At 34.1% G+C, this 20,112-nt stretch overlaps 2 protein-coding genes across 4 annotated transcripts; both read right to left on the bottom strand.

The window, feature by feature from the left end:
* Window positions 1-48: 48 nt before the first annotated feature.
* LOC132286973 (O-fucosyltransferase 31) lies at window positions 49-6,459 on the bottom strand. Its single transcript, XM_059789422.1, has 10 exons — window positions 6,060-6,459; window positions 4,776-4,838; window positions 4,589-4,670; window positions 4,382-4,452; window positions 4,196-4,284; window positions 3,867-4,070; window positions 2,170-2,440; window positions 1,582-1,809; window positions 1,185-1,382; window positions 49-595 (listed from the first exon to the last, which is right to left on the bottom strand). Exons 1-10 carry the CDS (start codon window positions 6,183-6,185, stop codon window positions 386-388), a joined length of 1,542 nt encoding a protein of 513 aa, XP_059645405.1. The 5' UTR covers window positions 6,186-6,459; the 3' UTR covers window positions 49-385.
* Window positions 6,460-11,184: 4,725 nt separating this feature from the next.
* On the bottom strand, window positions 11,185-19,878 carry LOC132284562 (MADS-box protein SVP). 3 transcript variants are annotated; one of them, XM_059786671.1, is made up of 9 exons: window positions 19,734-19,878; window positions 19,200-19,427; window positions 12,951-13,029; window positions 12,472-12,536; window positions 12,309-12,408; window positions 12,186-12,227; window positions 11,738-11,779; window positions 11,493-11,647; window positions 11,185-11,372 (listed from the first exon to the last, which is right to left on the bottom strand). In XM_059786671.1, exons 2-9 carry the CDS (start codon window positions 19,379-19,381, stop codon window positions 11,354-11,356), a joined length of 684 nt encoding a protein of 227 aa, XP_059642654.1. In that variant the 5' UTR covers window positions 19,382-19,427; window positions 19,734-19,878; the 3' UTR covers window positions 11,185-11,353. The 3 variants fall into 3 exon arrangements, with proteins under 3 accessions (XP_059642654.1, XP_059642656.1, XP_059642655.1); XM_059786673.1 differs by lacking the exon at window positions 19,734-19,878 and adding an exon at window positions 19,584-19,727; XM_059786672.1 differs by lacking the exon at window positions 19,734-19,878 and having other exon boundaries at window positions 19,200-19,727.
* Window positions 19,879-20,112: the final 234 nt, after the last annotated feature.

Here is a 20,112-nt window from a genome sequence, read left to right as displayed (position 1 = left end):
CCCCAGCACTGAAGAAGAGCACTCTCAACGAAGAAGGAAAAACTCAAGTAAAAACAACACTACAAAGACAGTTCATGACATATACATCTTATACATAAGCTGAGCCGGAACAAGCAACAGTGAACTTATGAACGATGTATTACTACGTGTTTTTATACAAGAGCCATTCATAAATCATATATCCGACCCCTTACACGGTGAAAAATACAACCCCATTTTCTATATCTATTCCCACCCTTATTGACCTCCACCCGAGGTAAATAGTCCCATGAATGGGAAAAAAGAAATTTCATCTTATTTCTAGTATTATAGGCCACAAACAATAGTTCAGTTGCACATCATAAGATATGCAAGGCATGCTCAGATTTCTCAGGATAATGTCAATTTAAGCAAGGCACATGCAATCAGGAGCAGGATATGTATATATAGACTGTTTTGGTTTCCGTAGCCTGATCTCTCCTTGTCTTTTTTTGTGCCCTTCCACCACTGCCCGTTGAAAGTCTGACCAATCCATGCTCTTATTCAAGAAGAGCTGACCCAATAATGCCATGTTGGGCCTTATTGTCTTCAAATTCTCAAAAGTTCGATCTCCAACCTGTTACATTCAAACTCTGGCATTAGAATCTCTCGCAGTCAAAATCATGATACAGAAATCTCCATGATCGAATTCTGAATCATTCTAGCAAAACCAGTTTGATTATGTATAAATTAAGTCAATGTACACCAATTTCAAAAACCTGCAAAACTTTAACCCTGACATCACTAACATTACTAATGATTTTACAATTTTTCTAAGTGATTCTGGATGAGCAACACAGTTCTCATTTACTCTTGCACTTCCATTGGCAAGTGCAGAATCATCCTGTGATCCCATATGCTGGAAATAGAAAGCAAAAAAAGGCGAAAAACAAACAAAAAGAAGACCAATATTCATTAGTAAACCCTTTAGAAGTTCTTTTTCTTTTTTTCTGTTCAAAATTTTACTCCAATCATTTCCCATATTCCCAATACTAAAGGTCTAAATCCCGATTTGTCACCAATGGTGCAGAATGCCGCATGAAAACCATCTATTACATGGTTCCCACCAAGTTGTTTTGGCAAAGAATTGGACTCAATTTTATTAAATCCACTGCTGTCAACAAAATCCATCAGCTTGTGGGTATATATTAGCTAGGAGAGCTTACCATTGCATTATGCATATTTCCAGGAGAAGCAGAAATGAAGATGTCACTGTGCATGCTGACATAGTAATCAACTGCAGCTAGTAAAGAAGCCTTCCCTTTAATCTGGGCCCTTTCCTCTGAAGAGGCAAGGCTTTTCTTATCTTCCATTAGTGGAAACAATTTCCGTAAGGTTGAGATTCTAGCTTCCCCACCATATACCTGGAAAACATGATCATTAAAATGAACTTTAGAAAACAAAGAAACAAGTTTCAGTTTTAATCAGAAAACAAAGAAACAAGTTCTAGTTTTAATTAGAAAACAAAGGAACAAGTTTCAGTTTTAAAGAAGTAAATATAGCCACCCCAAGCAGTTGGGACAAAACAAGTTGAGTTGAACTAAACAGAAGTTTTATGTAAACCTTGTGGGAGGCAAGATATAGACGAGTATTGTTGTTAAAGCCTAAAGCTGCTAGCAGCAATCCGATCTCTTCTGGAGTCAATGGGCAGCGCCCCTGACTCCTCAACTCTTCATCAGTGAACTGAGAGTTTAGGACCCTTCCCTGCCAAATTACTTGTCGGTACTTAGCCAGAGCCAATTTTTCAGCTTTACCCCCACCAAAATCGCAGGCTGAATGGGCAGCCATATCCTGCATAATGAGCAAGTTACGAAATATTCCATTAACAAAAGAACTCTACAGCCAAAAGTCGATGGATGCAAAGGCAATCATCAAGCAGAGGGAGCATGAAGATTTACTTAATCTAATACATGTATTGATTAAACAATTAGAGGTGATTGCCTGGCCTTTATAAAAAGGTTACACAGCGTGAAACTGCTCAGAAAGATCACTGTGAACAGGACTAGTGAAACTATTTGATTTATATCACATGGGTAATAATACTGCATGTCAGACAGATGGTGCGTATGGTCTACAAAAGCAGGGGCTCTTGGAATACAAAAGCAAAATATCAATTTATCTCTACATACTTATAACAGGAGTGGCCCATACCTTATCAAACCGAAGATGTAGGACGACAAATTTCCCTGCTTCTTGTTTGCCATTTGCAGCAGTAACTTCCCTTAGGTACTTGTCACCAAGAGACCCACTTTCACCAGGAGGTTGCCGAAGACGGGTAACAAGAGCATCTCCAAGAGCTCTGATATGAGGAACAAAAACTAATGCTTGAAAGTTGACTTTACAACGAAGGCGTTGGATGTCCTTTGGCAAATTGTCGAAAGCCAGACGGTGAGAAAATGGGGCAATCGCAGCTATACCATAACTGGACCATTCACAACATATTAAAATCAAAAACCGAGTTTCAGAGTTCAGCTAAAAAATATTTAAAACTTAAAGAGATTTCCTTAATAAAAATAATCATATACCCAGGCCAATACCAACACTATGGCATTATTGTAACAAATTTAACACAAGCAGTAACAGTCTTAATACTGATATAGTGTTACACATAAGCATATGATCTTTATTTATGCCAGCATTTTGCATTTATCTTGGCACACCTTTATCTTGAAAAATACAAATGTAACTAGATAAACATGACACTTGAAACGCTTAATTGTAACCCCGGGCATCTGTATCTTTTATCTTTACATCAACCATTCAACCCTCCTTGTAATGACTTTGTTTTTAGCCACAAATGTCTTCATTGTCTAGGGAAATAAAAACTTATAGCAAATATATATTATTTCAAGTTGTTCATTACAGATTATAAAGCCCCCTCTCAGATCCAAAATGTTTGAGACACACAAGTTCTGTTGAAAGCAGGAAAAATCATCCTGAAAATTTTGAATTGCAAACCTATTATGAAACAACAAATCTTGTAAACCCTCCCCTAGCACCGACATAAAATGAAAATCTACCGCAAGATTGTAAAGGTATAATTTTAGTAAAAAGCAGCAATTCTGTAATATTTGTCGTCTTTGGATTTTTTATTTAGATATATGGTTGGTAATTATTGAAGAATGATGACCCTGTAGTTAACAGAATGCAAATTAAAGAAGTTTTATAAGTATCTTCAGTTCTTCAGTGATATGCATGTTATCTGCCAACAATTAGGGACTTTAATCAATGGGGGATTTTAGAAATAGGAAACGAAATAAACATTTAGCCAATAAAGGCGATTGATTCCACAAAATCAGTGAATAATTCCTTCATCCACTAAAAACCAAAGGAGCATCTGATGTCAGCCTCATATTAGAAAAGCAGCTCTGAGGCACCATTAGACAAGTAAAATGTTTGAAGAGATATAACAAGCCACCATAGGGTCTATGTAAGAGATTTTATATCCCAAAAAAAAAAAAAAAATTCAAATGGTTATGAACTATCTGGATTCCCCAACTTTTTACCGACACTTCTCTCAAATAATTCAACCATCTAAAGAAGCAAAAGATACATCACATAGTCCAACATCATCACATAAATGAAACCCTTAGGCAGACTCTCGGGTGGGGATCCTATTCTTACACATCAATTCCAGATACTCATGAATGCCTAAATAATTTGTGCTTGATTTTTCATCAAAGTAATGCATCTGATTCAATTTGCAGAAATCCATACAGTTTAGGACAATGATCCAGTCTTGTAGTTCTTCAAATATACTAGGGTAGATAACGAAAGCAAAGGTTTTGGGGTCTGACATTATGAAGAACTAATCAATCCCATGAGATAAAAGGTTAAGGTACACCAACCTTTCTAAGACGGGCAAAACATTCTCCAGATACCAGTTAGCTGAAGCATGAACAGGTGCAGTTTTTATTCTGGTAGCTCGAATGGCTGTGGCATAATACTCTCTTGTGCTCCAAGAGAATTCATCAGGGAGCTCTTTAACTATAGAAATATCATCCTTCAATGCATTAATAAAGTGATCCACATCAAAAATATCCATGAATGAGCTGCAAGAAGAAAGAAAGAGAGGGGAAGGGGGGGTGAACTTTGTTAATAACTTCTCCAAAATATATGAGATTCAGAAAAGATACAAGAAAAAAAAATTAGCATATATGTATTGCACAAGAAGCACCTGGAATCTTGCCAGACAGGATTCACTTCGAGATGTGGAATCACAAGAGTTGCATTTAGAATTTTAGCAACGGCAACTGCATCACAAATCTATTTGGAAGAAAAGAAGTTTAAAAATTGTTTGAAACAATGTTGTCATCTACTGGGATTTATATAAACTGTTCATTGCAAATATTCAAATACCTACCCCCATTCTCTGCTGGTTCAACCCTCCATCAAGGAATAACTGGATATATCCCTCAGATTTGCTGGGTAATGCTGAAAGGACAAAATTATAGGATAAACAATATGCTTGAATACAAAACCATATTAGTTCTATTAAAGCTTTAATGCAGTTAATGGAAATTTTACACGAAATGGAACTTCTACGTTAACCCTATTTCATATTACTTACTAGAGGTACTAGCAGATTCAACACAGGGTTTCCATCCTTGATTGGCCAAAGGATTCCAGAGATCAGACTGTAGTCCATTTAACTAATAAGAAAAATACAAGTTAATTCAGAAGTTTTTACAACTCAGGGAACAAACAAACCATTAATATATATACATATGCATGTATGAAGTTCAATTAACTATTACCGTTTGATGTTGTAAGGCACCCTTAAGTAGACGTGAGTGTCTAGGTTTTGGAGCATTCCATTCCTGCACGAGCCAATCAGATTACATAGTGAGTACGATTAGCCTAAAAGGCGCCTTGGTACACATGGTGCAAAACTTACACTAGCATAACTACAAGCGTGTTTTTCATATGCATGCATGAATTCACCTTAATTTCAATGATGTAATATAATCAACATACTACAGATTTAGAAATCCCAGAAAAGGAATAGCACTTGGTGGATATTGCATTAATGTTGTTCTTTAAGAAAACATATTATGTCTCAATTGATAAGAGTCTAATGACCGAACTCTTTTCCAGGAAGGCTGCCAAAATTCCGTAGCACCTTTTAGTCTCTAATCTACTGTTTCTCAAATGCCGTTTTAGCTCTGTCATTTTGGCCCTTTCTTTCGTTTAAACTCCTCAGAAACTCTCGCCACAACTATAATTTATTTCTTTCCTCCATTACTACTTTTTGCACTCTTTAAAAAAGCACATTGTAAAAATTGCATGTATGCCAATGTGCAGAGTAATTTGGCTACAACATGCAAAGATTAATATTGTGGCTATACACTACATAGATATAGCATCTGAGATTAAATTGAAATCAACTAACTACCCTCTTTGCATCTCATGGAGCAAGCATCCAATGAAAACAAACAACTTTCATATACAGTAATTAAAGTCAAAATCATTGAAATCATCCTTCATAGTTCTCAGCACACATCTAAATAACATAGTCACATATATACTAGTATTGACAAATCCGAGTCAATGATAGAACTCATCAAAGCCATATGACAATTAAGTCAACAGTTCCAGAATACCATACTGTGCCCAAATTTTTATCACAAACTATTGACTTAACAAGATCCCAGCCGTAGAAAATCACCACTCACCAAATCATCTGAATTTCACATTTGACATCAAATACACCCAAGTTGACCCCTACCTGCCACTTTAAGCAATCTTCTTAAGATCAAAATTACAGCCATGACCTTCATATTAAAAAAAATTAAATAACAAACCCTAATTACTTCAAAATCCGTTTAAAGAAAAGAACATAAACAGAACACTCAAACCCAGAAATTCCATTCCCTATTTTTAGCCGAAAAGATAAATCAAAATAAAATATACAAGGGGGAACAAACACAAGAAGAAAAATCAGTAGCAAATGGAGAATTGGGGAAAAGACCCAAAAAAATCAGAACACCAGAAACAGAATATCAAATACAAATAAATTATATACAAACACACAGACATACCGAGAAGAGAGAAGGCGAGGCGTGACCCAACGGAGCGAAAAGAGCAGGGAAGAAAATGGGTAGGAGCAGCACCAAAAGGGCAGCAAGGAGACCTCCTCCCCTAAGATTGTTGCGGTACATCTTCATGGTGGTGATTGGTAATGGTGCTCAGCTCAGCCTCTGAACTCAAAGAGGCTCTAATTAGCAGAAGATGAAGAAAACCCTTCCTAGAAAAAGTATCTATCCCAGGAGGAGGAGGAGAGAGAAAGAGAAAGATGATAAAGCCATCCTCATCATTATTATCAACTTCACATCAGAATTTTTATTAAACAAAACAGGTGCAATGAGTTGATGCTATGGTTAACAGTCATGGAGGTGTCCTTTTCAGAGGACCCAACTCACCCCCACTTCCAACGGATCAATTTTTGTTCTCATACTACTTTATTACCAACTTTGGGGGTTTTCACGGGCATTTTTAGACTCTGGTTTCGTGTTTACCATAACTTTATCACTCTTTTGCCTTTTCGAGGCACCGACACTCACACAGTACTGTGTTGAACTTGGTGGATCACTGTATTCATTATTGATTACTCCTATTTATTGATTCTCTCTCCTCTAAGTCCCAACTGTTATATTCGGAGTATTTTACTAAACTTCCGTCTATTTGGGAATTAACTCGGATCCGACCAAAATTAGGTCAATTTTTTGTTTTTGTTTTTATTTGGGAATTAACTTGGATCCAACCAAAATTAGATCATTTTTTTTCTGTTTTGGAGGATGGAAGTTGAGATGAAAATGGAGTCAATATTCTTTAATGCAAAAAGGGAAAGAATGACAGAAAGGAAAACTGGTGAATGTTTGGTTGAAAGAAGAGAGAATAGAAATGAAAGGGGAGAGGATAGAAAAGAAGGAAGAAGATTCACATCAGAACCGGTTTGGTTTATTTTTCTTAATATATCTTTCAAAATTTTATTTAAGACTAGAGTTTTCTTAATTATTCTTTCTTAATTAAATTTTTAGAAATTGATTTTTTTATGACAAGAATGCGAGAGGATGGTGGTTAGTTGCCAGATTAGAAGAGTGCAAAACTCATCACAAGCTCCCAAATTCAGAGAGCAATTCAACCACCTCAAACACGAGTTCTCAAATACCGAGACAACACAAAACTTACAATTTTTAAGAATCTATAACCAATCAAGTTTTTGTAGAATTTTTAAAATTTCAGTTATCTAAAATTGAAAAGTTATGTTCAAAAAAATTGAACCAAACAAGTCATTCAGGTTAGTCCTATTTCTATTTATTTGTAAAATATCAAAGGAAATTAAATTGAATCATGGAGCACTTATAGATATGTATTTGATTGATGGATAAATTAGAAATGAATTTTTAATAATAATAATAAGAAATGAATTTTTAATTATGTAAAGAAAACATTTTGTTTTTCTGTGTTAAAACAAAATTTGACGCTATAAACAATTTGAAAATTGAAAATAATTAAAATTATCAATTTTAATTAATAAATAGAGTTGAGTTCATTTGATAACTGAGTTGAGCCTTTGAAAATTGAGTTGGTACATTAAGATTCAATAAATAGATAATTAATTATTCAGTGATACAATAACCAAAATTTGGAGGGAGTAGAGCATGATTTTAGGTTAAATGTATATAGTTAGCAAAATACGGTACGGGAAAAAAACGGATATGGAAACTTACTAGTATAATTTGATTTTAAATACATTTAAAAAATTCGGCAAAAAAAATAAATAAATAAAAAATAAACGTAAAAATACATATACATATACGTACTTGTATAATATGTTTTATGTGCTAAAAATTCAGCTATACACATCTTATTAATTTCATATATATGATATATTTGTAAAGACAATACAAAATATGTACAAATAATAAAATAAATATATTCCAAAATTGACACAGTCACAGTAATCATGGAAGAAATCAACTATCTAAATATAATTAATTAATAACAATAAGTCTATAACATGGTCAATTCATCACAAAATTAATAAAAAAAAAATTTCTAATTCAAATAATCAACTAAATAGCCTAAAATAAAAATTAAAAAAATTATTCTAAATTTAGAGCCCACCATCCAATGAAGAAAGATTTTCATCATTGGTGACGAAGATATCACTAGAACCATCATCTTCCGTTGGTTCTAAAGAATAATCATTCATGATTAACATATTTAAGAATGTCCCTAAGTTTGTCTCTAAAGAATAATCATCCTTATTCTTTATGATCAACATATTCAGGAATGTTACTAAATTTGTTAAGACTAATTGGCTCCAAATTTTGTGCTTCTAATGTCTTGAATTTTTCCGTCATTATTTTGTTCATTTTATGTATACAAGATTGTCCAACAAATGTGAAAGGGAATGGCTACACCGATGGTAATTTGTGTTAAGAAAGTGTTTGAAAAAACTACACCATTAAAAACGTGAACGAATAAAAAAAATAATTAGGTTATCTAAAGTATAAAACACGATTTAAACTGTGACCAAAACGTATTAAAATTTAAAGCGAATAAACACAATACATACAAGGTGATGGAAAAAACGTGTATTTTACCATATCTTTTAACTGGCAAATGAAAGTATTTTTTCAAACTTTGCTGTTTATGATACGCAAATTTACTAACTAGGTTTGTTATTGGAATGAATTTTTAGGTAAGCTCAATCTGTAAAACTGAGATAATTTGTCCAAAAGCAAAAATGAGATTATTTTTGTTTCGTGTGATTCTCAAATTGTAAAAAACTACTCAAGGTAAGTTGCATTTTAGATCGATGTTGAGTAATTTCAATTTTCTTTGAAATATAACTGATCGATGTCGAGTAATTCTAATTTTCTTTGAAATATAACCACAAAATAATACAAGCCTATAAATTTTACATAATTCAAAAGATCTTTGGGATCAAGACTCTCACTTTTTTAAGATTAGGAGTTTGAATTTCATGAAATACTAACATTCAAATATTTGTTTTGCAAGTTTTTTAGGAGTTCGGATAGCATAAAGTAATGCTCAAATATTTTTTTGTAATTATTTTTAAAAAAAATTTATGAATGTTCTAAGAAATACAACGCCTCCATTATCAAGAAAAAAATTAAATAATAAAAAATCACAAAACACAAACTCAAACTAGTCAACACATATGTAAAAAGTCATACCATCTTCTTCTTCTTCTTCTTTTTTTTTTTTTTTAGTTGGTACTTATACATATTTGTCCTTATGGGACTTGAATCCTTAATTTCCTTTTGAAAAATAAAAGACACTAAACCACTAGTCCGTGGATGAGTCACACCATCTTAATTTTTAATTCTACCCGAATTCGGTTAATTACTGCACTCTTTTGACGGATGGTCTTATTTATACAATCACATATTAATATCATGCAGGGGAATACTATGTAGTTTTAGAAATTAACATAACTAAAATCAATGTTGTTCTCAGATTATGAAAATAATAATAATAAATAAAATTAAAAATCATTTTTCTAAAAACCATGAACTCATCTGTCCGTCAAATCAGAACAGGTAGTTGTCAAAGAATTTATTCCAGAGTCACGATCAAACTGACCTTTTTTTTTTTTGTTGCTGATGGCAGACATTAATGTTCTATTTCATCAAAATTTCAACAAACAATTAGGTCAAAACATAGTACTACTTTATTATACATTGAATGTTTTCATCCGATTAATTTCTTATGAAATATGATTTCCTAAGCGGTTTTTTATTAGTAGTGTTCAAATGCGTCGTAATTAAAGGTTTGAAGTACTTCTCAAATGCATCGTAATTAATAGTTTGAATTTTGAAATACTCTGAAAAATAAATAATCACATTATTCCACCTCATGTTACAACAATTATGTCCCACCAATATTTTGTAACTTTTTATAACTAATATCTAACCTACCAAGGCTCATACATATCCTTTTCCTATTTTGCACGTTTAAAATTGCTCATTTTCCAAAATGATCTGTTTGGTTCACTAATTTAGTAGGAGAAAAAAGAAAATGATCCCCTTATATTTTTGTCATACTCATATGAAATTAGAAATCTAAAATATTAAATGTAAAGAAAATAAAATTTAAGTAACATGAAAATTATAAATTTCAAATTTTGAAAATAATTCTTCTAATGTTTGCACCCGAAAAGTCCTTATTGGCCGAAAATGATGATTGGGCATTACATGGCATTGACGTGGCAGATCGGTAATGACATGGCAAGGAATATTAAAGACTAGTTTTAATGACACATGATAGCACTGGTTGTAAACTTGTAATCTACTCCAGTATGGTGTAATTTACACTTTTGTTTAATTTATTCATTTTACCATAGTTTTCGTTTCTGCATTTTCAGTCCTGATCTTCATTTTATACTCAAATTCCAAGTTAATTAAATTTCAGATTTCCAAAATTTTTAAATATTTTCCACCACATATTCCTTCACTATTAAAAGTCTTTATTACAAGGTAGAAAGAACCAACGACGAGAGTTACTCCATTTTTTTTCAACAATCGCATTATTTATTAGGTCATTTCACGTCTGGTAAGAGATTATAATGTGTGGCACTTAGTTTCTACTAACTTTTCGCATACATATTTCCTTCTCACACTTGAAAGTTAGTTAAACAGTGGACCGTAAAGTAGTTAAAACTCAACTACTTCAATAAACAAACACACTCACTCCTACCCAACAAGTTTATTGAGCATTCATTCATTTGCATTTTGCAATTAAAACCCTTACCTTAAATCTTTGACACAAGAACTAAAATCTTCTATGCGATGTCCGGATTCTTATCAGTTCTGAGGCACATATGCCTGACCATTTACTGTTTGACCATCTTCGTCGGCAAGTTCGGATTTCACATTTCAATTCCTTGTACACAATGTCTTTCTTCTTAGGCTATTGTACCACTGATATCATCTGTTCATGCCTGTGCTTCGCATTTCTGTTGATGCGATTTAAGGTTTTCTTTGAGGCAATTTGCACACATTTGTGGTTAAATGGTGTTTGTTGTGTATTCATAAAGGGTTATTGTCGGTCAATTCTTCATCTGCAAATTACAGAAGAAGAACTGGTTGTGATCCTATTTTTGTTGTTTTCTTTTGCTTTGCCAAAAAAAAATAAATAAATAAATTGTCCCATTGACACCTCCCAAAGATACAATCCTTCATGAATCCACAACACACTCGGGTCAGTTTTACATTCATTCGATAGTGCACAACCATCAAATTTATAGTTACAGACAACATTTTCGTCTTCCTTTGCTGATAAACTCCAGTGTCACTTCCATTCAGCCTGAATAGGGTAACCTGCAAGAAAAATCAAAAGATACAATAGGAAAGTAACATTGTGCAAAACAAAATGATTCCAAAGGCACCTTAAACGTAACGGCAAAGCAAATTTAAATGAAAATTGGTGGCTTGTCTCACCCCAACTTGAGGGACGTGTCGGAGCTTTCATAGTCTTGTGGAGGGCCATTTGAGGTGCTGACATTGGTGACAGATTCGGATGACTGCCCTTCCTCATAAAGCATGTTCTCAGACTCGGCAGCAATTTGTTTTCGGGCATTGGATATCTCCCTCACCTTCAGCCAAACATTCCACATGCAATTAACAAATGAGCAAGCAAAATACCATGCTGCAATAGAGAAAGAGTGATCCATTGCGGTTCATACTTGCTGTCTTAATCGCTCGTTGTCTTCCATCAGTTGCATTCCCTGAATGTTATTTAATTTTAAATGGAAAATGAGGAGAAATTAGCAGGGTAAAAAAGGACACAGGAGAAATTAAACTGAAAGGAACATGATCCAAATTAATCACAAATTACTACTTATCAAATTCAAATTAGTTTCCTCAGAGCAATCAATCAATCTAAAATGCACTTCTTTTCTCAATCTGGAACCATGTGCTACAGAAGTATTTCAATCAAACAAGATGGTTTGAAACTATAACAAGTGAAATTACTAACGCAGGGTCTGCCATTGTTTTATATCTGCCATGCTTCCAGTTATACTGTTTATGGATGCATACAGTTCTACAAGAAAGTCCACAGGTCATATTGTTTTCCTTTTGCTGTTAACTTGCCATTGTTTTCACACGACGTTATAAAGTTAATTTTCTAACCTTCTGTTGAAGGGTGGTGATCTCGTTCATAATCTTCTCGCCCTGGGACAGAAAATAAAATATTTGTTAGGGTGGATCCAGATGAAATCGTATGCTTATCACAAGAAAGAAATAAATACATACCTTCTTCTCTATCACTCGGCCCAATCCTGTTTCTAGGGACCTCTCTAGCTGCTGCAATTCTTCTATGCTTAATCCTTGGAGATCCTCTCCCCTCATCTTCCTATTTTAGTGGGATTATATCTCAATTAATATCATAAGAACATTAAAAAAATTAAATTTATACCTTAGTTGATGAGTTTTCTCTGCCACTTCCTTGCTCAGTCTCAAGTGGTTGCTGTTCTCTACTAGCTGTAAAATATAGTAAGCAAAGAATGAGAATAAGGGAAAAAAAAAGGGCCAGAGAATCAGAGATAGATGGCATAATCGCAAAAACTGTAGAATGGATGTTGGGATTCTAGAAAATGTAGGTGTTGCTACAAACTGTGCGACGACCATTGTCTCAGGTTCCAGGAACAAAGTGCAATAGGATAAGAAGCAATTGAGGATTTGGAATTTCGCCAAGTACAAAGGATGAGAAGACTGCATCAACGGCTAGAAGTCTTATTGAGGTTGTACCACAAGTTGAGAACCTTCACCAAGTACAAAGGATGAGAAGACTGCATCAACGGCTAGAAGTCTTTTTTTGAGGTTGTACCACAAGTTGAGAGCCTTGTAACGCCTATAAAAATATAGTATAAACAAAATTCATATGGAGTGACTTACTTGAAGCTCAAGAGATGGTCGTTCCAGTTTATCAAGATTCTTTGAGTGCAAATTATGCCTTTCTAGCATTTGCTTCATACTTCAGAAGAAAAAAAGAAAGAAAAAAAGAAAAGGTTAAAAAATATCAGTTGCTGTAATAGCTACCAACTTAAATTATCGATGATATCCATTGTGATCATTAATACATCAGAAGAAAATTAAACTAGGAAATGACATCTTTAGCACATATGTCATCAACAAGCTTTTATCGTCCTTTAATTTTTATTTTTTAAAATTTTTGGGGGGCCATTTGGTTTGTTTCACTTGGCAAGTGAAACAAAAGGTCCTACAGGCAAGTTTGGATAAGTTTCCCTTCTTTTTTTGGGTCTAATCTTGGCTCTTGTACTTATTCACATCTGCAATATTTGCAGTCTTATTAAGAAAAAAAAAAAATTAGACGAATTACTCCTAAGACCTAGTAAATCATCTAGTGTAGATTGTAAGAGCCTTATTATCAAATGAGGAACAATATAATGCTATCTAATCCTCCTCCATCACAAACTCACACCAAATCTTACCTATATATTCAATAAGATAATCATCTGTGTGTGTGGATTTCATTATCACACCACACCTATCATATGAATTGGGATTTGAAAAAATTATTTAAGGGTTCATTACTTAGGTAAAATTTCCACAAGTGTCAAATAATTATTCAAGAGATATAATGTGGATGCAAGAGATATATGGTGTGTGACGGCCCAAATTTCTTAACCCGGAGCGTCAGCGAGTAACCCAATATCGAGTCCGAAACGCAGAAGCAATAAAAGAAAGAAGGTCTTTAGAGATAGACACTACCTCTAAGACAACAAAGTGACCTTCTAAAAAGTCACGAGACTCAAATAGAAGATGAATGCGGAAGCTAAGGTCAAAAAGGACAAAATATGGAACTAGGGGTAAAATGGACATTTTACCTAATAGTGGAGAAATTTGACTCAAAACAAGTCAAATGAAGTGTACTCAATCCAATCTAATCAATTTATAACATCCCAAGAGGTTCTAAGACTTTTAGTCATGGTTTCCAAAAAAATGCCGCCTCCCAGTCAAGTGATTTCTCGACACTGTCCCACTAAAACGAGAATATCTCTCAGTAGGAATGGAATTTGAAAATGGGATTGATATCATTGGAAAGCTAACTTAAAATCCTTGAATTTAGACTCAAGAATGACCTAATTTGGATCTGCAATGATGGCATTATGACTGTTGCAAGATTAGGTGAAAAATATGTCCAACGCATGAACAGCAGCTGCGGATTCTGCCCAAGAAATGAAAGTAGGTTTCTCAATGTCTAAATTGAATATGCGGTGCTCAAATACACCCAAATGACCCCGAAAAGTCCCGGAGTAGTCGGTTCGGTTGTAGAAACAAAATTGATGAATAGTAACCGTGACCAAAATTGCAAAAAAAGAAAACTCAATCTTTGGTACATTGTTTCCCCTTGCCCAAAAAAATGAATATTTTACCTAATGGTGGAGAAATTTGACTCAAAACAAGTCAAATGAAGTGTACTCAATCCAATCTAATCAATTTATAACATCCCAAGAGGTTCGAAGACTTGTAGTCATGGTTTCCAAAAAATGCCCCCTCCCAGTCAAATGATTTCTCGACACTGTCCCACTAAAACGAGAATATCTCTCAGTAGGAATGGAATGTAAAATGGAATTGATACCATTAGAAAGCTAACTCAAAATCCTTGAATTTAGACTCAAGAATGACCTAATTTGGATCTGGAATGAGGGAGATACGACTGTTGCAAGATCGGGTCAAAATATGTTCAACGCATGAACAGTAGCTGCGGATTCTGCCCAAGAACTGAAAGTAGGTTTCCCAATGTCTAAATTGAATGTGCGGTGCTCAAATACAACCAAATGACCCCGAAAAGTCCCTGAGTAGAACAAAATTGATGAATAGTAACCGTGACCAAAATTGCAAAAAAAGAAAACTCAATCTTTGGTACATTGTTTCCCCTTGCCCAAAAATGATCCCTAAGGCCGCTAAGATCAATCCCAAATGAAATGAAGCATGGAATGAGATAAATACATACATGTGTACTGTGATATTGTGGCCCGAGTTTGGTGTCGGACGCGACCCGCTTATAACTCAAGACCTGTTGGATGAGCTTTTGCTCATAAGTCGTGGACCCTAATTAGTCTCTTGTAGCCCAATATATAAAGGCGCTTAAGGTTTAGAGTGGTGTAAGAGAGAAAAACTAGCATTAGCATATCTTTCTAAAAATTAAATAACAAGCTTATAAGACAATACATATACATGTTTTGAAATAATATAAAAGCTTAAGTCAAGAAAGATAAATCTCATGAATCTTCCTACAACTCACACAGTATGCATATAATTTATGGTAAACCCCAAAACACAAGGAAAACTCTAAGGTTACAATCATACTACACCCCCACCTCACTAGAGAAAGCCTCTCTAGATCCAAAGGAAAAGCGAGCAAAGAAAAAATCCAAAGGAAGGGTCTTGTGGTCCAATGTGCAAGCAAACTTTCTTCCTTCAATGGTGAAGCCAAAAGGCGAGAGGAAAATGGGTAAAACTAAGCTCTAAGGTTTGTATCAATGGAGGGTGGAGAGTAAAAAAGAGAGGAAGAAGATGAAGTTTAGTAGAAAAATGGAAGACTAAAAGTGTATATAGCACTTTAACAAGTATAGCACTACCCCTCTCTCACACACAACAATCCTAGCCCTACACTTGTCCTCATCACACCACGCACCACATGTCTCAATTAAAGATTAACACATGGTCCAATCAAAAGATGACATTTTGCACAACTTCTCCAATTTGCACACAAGTCCCTCTACTAAATATCTCCCAAAAATATTTGCACCAAGGTCCCTAAACAAAAATATCTTCCAAAGATAAACGCACAAAGAACCCTAGAAATGAAAATGTCCTCAAAGAAATAAAGCACATATACCCCTACTTAAGTATAATATAATAAGCATGCATCGTTACGCAATTAAATTATGCATTGACAATAAAATAAACTAAATTAAATGCATGAAGTGTCGAAAATCAATCCCTGACACTAAACCCTACCTCAGGTCCTCCAAAGGTAACAAGAAACGAAATAAAAATAAATAATATAATAAAAAATAAAAATAATATAATAATTAATTCATAATAAATAATAATAATAATAATTAATAAAATATTTAAAATAATTAAAATAAATAATAATAATAATAAAATATCTCGAAAAAAAAAAAAGATGACATGGTCATAACATGGTGTATAAGCAATGCAAAATTTAGTAGCCACAAAAAAAACATTTAATCATCATATCAAGGCGAGTCAAATAGTATACATCATGATAAAAATTTAGTAGCAACAAAATAACATTTAATCATGTCAAGGGAGTCAAATAGATATACATCACTTCCAAAACCTTCATGAGTTTAAGATTTGAAGGATGTAAATTTCACGTTAGGATGCTTTTTGAGTTCACAGAATCTAGTGAAGCCCAAATCATGAACCCCAGAGAACATCACAATATGAATCATACAAAAATTTCTTTATTGAACTTGACAATTATTCCACACAAGATCAGCAGCATTAGTATGGTGACTGATCCCCAAGAACAAAGCTATTTTAATTTCTACAGCCTACATTAGATAGGAACCGGATAACAATTAAGAAAACTACCTCGAATCATAAAATGGAAGTCAGAAAATGAGGAAATGAAGATAATTGAATCAAACTAATTCGAACATTCAATTTCCAACAAACCATGGATGGACCACAAATTGTATGCATGTCTTTCCAAATTTGCCGGATAGAAGCATCACAACTCAGTGAAAAGAAAGATGTTTTTTACTCTATGAATCTGGTTCTGTATTATATGCAAACAACCGCGGTTGCTTCTAACACACACTCCTTTATGTCACTTGAAAATGGTTAAGGACCAAAGACACTAGCTTGTCCATCCTCAACTTATTCTAGAAATTTCAAATTGTTTTGCCCACTCTATTTATGGCCTTTTTATACAACACTAAAATGTCACCGTATACATCAGATCCTCCTTGATATTATATCCTATCATACATCCTATAATGCTCCAAGGCCAAACCCATCATACTTCATCGCAACAAATATAATCTTAGCAAAACCTGGACTACAAGACTCCATCACTCAGGCACCTAGGTCACATGTCCACTTGCATCTTCCTTTGTTTCTCCAGTTGGTCATTTATTATGCGTCTAACTTTTGCTTTTCTATTCACAATCTTAAATCAACTTTACCTGTTCTGTTGTGTCATACCAATTAATTTACCTGTCTTTAAATAAACATATAAGTTTATAACAAGCTGCAATAATGAAACAACTTAATGTTCTTCCAAAGAATATTTGATACACCATTGTACATACTATCACAAAGGTATATATATACCCGTGCTATTAATCAAATGAGATACCTTTTTGGGAACAATTACAATTTTTAAAAACTTGAAAAGTTTGATGATATTTCTAAAGTTATTATAAAGGTCATTCAAGAGTGAAACAAATCGATTTAGTATATTCCATCTTAAACATCTCCAAAGGTGAGATGTGAGTAGAAAAGTACTTGATTAGTTCCCTTATCACAAGAGTTAAATTTCAAGATCTAAGAGTTATTACATGGTTATGGCCAGCAGACTCTATTACAATTGGAACTTGCGTTGCGAGTATACAGCATAGAACACAAAATAATAAATTAGAAAGTTACAATGAGTCTACTACTGTAAATATTTATAACATAAAAACACAGTTATTAAAAACTTTAGAAGACTAGATATGTTGAAATGCCTCATCTTTGGATGTTATTTACTAATTTCACCCAATGCTTCAACCTGAAGGTGTAAAAGAATCCCATTAGATAGAATTGGAAGATTTCCAAGATCAAATTTGTCCCACTATACGAGTGGAATATAAACATAGAATGCTTGTTTGCAAGAACATAGCAATCTATCAAGGATTTATCACAGCAAATGCCAGTGATGGTAGGGGAGTGTATGGTTGTAATAAGACTTTTATTCATCATCGTGCACTCATTACAGATACAGTTATTGCTGCAAGATCAGTTCAATCAATGTCTAGGTTCCATTTTGTCCTATTTCGACAACAAAGAGGAAGCCTTGAACTTATGAACGCTGGATTTGAAAATCATTCAAGATTGTACTAACTAGCTAACTCCCATACCCAATGTGCTGTTGCTGTTTTGGTACACATGTTCCCCGCCGCTAATTCACCTTTGCAGTGACTGCCATTAATTTGTTTTTTGTTAAAATACATTGATTCAATCTAGAATTTTGCTAAATTCAAAACCCAAGGTAAACATATCAGGAATAGTTATTATTGAAGTTGTGAAATGCCAGCCCACTTGATATGCTTTCCTAATCTTCTGCTTCTTCCTTCCCAATTAGTTTCACAGACGTTTAACAAGGTTCAATCAAACATTTTAATTATTTTTTAATATATAGGACAATTTATAACAAAGAAACCACACTTTTTGACCTTATTCCTCCAATGTATTTATTCCTTATATCATTTGTCTTCATATATAGTAAAAAATTAACTAATCATTTTTTAATCTGGACTGATCCGTCTCTAACATGTAAAGTTGTTATTTTCCACATTAACTAACAGCTTTGATAGTCGAATGATGAAGGACCGTAATATTATGAAAGAAAATCAAACATACCCATTTACAGTAAATTATTAAGGCAATCAAACTTCAATAATAGAAGCAAAAGCATAAGACACCACAAGCAAACAAAGAAGAAAACACCGAAGCAAATGACATGGTCCACCCAGTAATGCCAGCCGAACCAGCAGCAAGTGGAAATCAAGAATATTTTCTGAATGATTCCTCTCCAGTCTCCATCAATCAGAAAAACTCCTTTTAGAGTCCCAAAAACAAAACTATATTCACGGACACACGATATGTATATCAATATTGTATGTATATATATACCAATGTATTATTATTATTTTATTTATATATATATACAAATGTATTATAGGAACATTGTATATTTTCATTTTTTCCATTTTCTGAAAAAACCCACATATTGATTGCTCCAAGTTAGGGCTTGAGGTGTCAAGATAGATGAAGGTTTTTGCTACAGTCAACGATCAATCTTCAAAATCCTAAAATAGTATAGAGTTTCAACACTGATGGCAATATAATATAGAGAGAGAAAGTAGAGAGATAAACCTGGAGCTGGAATACTCGAAGAGCTTCCCAGTGGCGGAGAAGATGATTAGCGCAACGTCTGCATCGCAGAGAACGGAGAGCTCCTCAGCCTTCTTGAAAAGCCCTCTTCGCCTCTTGGAGAACGTGACCTGCCTTGCCGTGGCGTTATCGATCTTTCTGATCTGAATCTTTTCTCTCGCCATATATATATATATTACTTGTTTGTTACAGACCAATCAACAGAGACACCTTTGACACAACACAAAAACACAGAATAAACCAGTATACAAATAAATGGAGCTATAGTCACAGAGCTTGTGTGTGGGTTAAGCAATGTTTAGAGGGGACAGGTTTGGGACAAAAAAAGCGGCATTTAGCCAAATTTAGCTTGGATAAGACACAAACCCTAAAGAGAGATGAAAGGGAAGACCCATTTGGCCATTTTTCAGATCCAGACGAAAGACTTCTTAGAAAAACCCACCAATTAGATGCTCTTGGTAGGAAAGAAAGTGAAAAATAGGGATTCGTTAAGTTTGAATTAATTGCTTAGCTTACCTGTTTGGGGTGGGTGGTGGTGCTGTGCTTTGTATGTTGGGTCTGGCGCTTTCTCTGTGGGTGCTTTTCTATGTGTTTGATTTTTGGAGACTCAACAGAGCTGTAAGAGGAAAGGAAAAAGCGACCAATGGAAGAGAGAGAATGTGGAAAAAAAGGAAAGGCATTTTGTGTGTGAAGAAAGGAAGATGTTAGGATGAGGGCGTGCTCACGGTGAGCTCGTTGAATCTATTGATTGACGTGTAGGGTAGGACTGAAAAAGAGAGGTATAGCCTTTTATGGTGAAGCAAGCCCTCTCTTTTTTGTTTATATCGTTTTAGTTGCTGCAAAATGTTAAAAACGAGATCGGACTTCCTACCAAAAGGAGAATAAATATAAAGAA

This window comes from Cornus florida, unplaced genomic scaffold (genome assembly GCF_030987335.1).
Source record: "Cornus florida cultivar Cherokee Brave unplaced genomic scaffold, ASM3098733v1 CherokeeBrave_3.0.0_Hap2_Chr11, whole genome shotgun sequence".
Classification (NCBI taxonomy): domain Eukaryota; kingdom Viridiplantae; phylum Streptophyta; class Magnoliopsida; order Cornales; family Cornaceae; genus Cornus; species Cornus florida.
This window is presented reverse-complemented; position numbering and strand designations above follow the sequence as displayed.

Bases quoted from the DNA above. Each gene is read 5' to 3' on its own strand.
- LOC132286973 (XM_059789422.1), bottom strand. From the start codon at position 6,185: ATGAAGATGTACCGCAACAATCTTAGGGGAGGAGGTCTCCTTGCTGCC. The intron at 4,071-4,195 runs GTGCTTCTTGTG...TTCTTCTTGCAG, and splicing joins CCTGTCTGGCAAGATTCCAG to CTCATTCATGGATATTTTTG. The intron at 596-1,184 runs GTAAGCTCTCCT...TGAATGTAACAG, and splicing joins GAAATATGCATAATGCAATG to GTTGGAGATCGAACTTTTGA.
- LOC132284562 (XM_059786671.1), bottom strand. From the start codon at position 19,381: ATGGCGAGAGAAAAGATTCAGATCAGAAAGATCGATAACGCCACGGCA. The intron at 13,030-19,199 runs GTTTATCTCTCT...TTTCTTCTGAAG, and splicing joins TTCGAGTATTCCAGCTCCAG to TATGAAGCAAATGCTAGAAA. The intron at 12,537-12,950 runs GTAAGTCACTCC...TATATTTTACAG, and splicing joins GACCATCTCTTGAGCTTCAA to CTAGTAGAGAACAGCAACCA.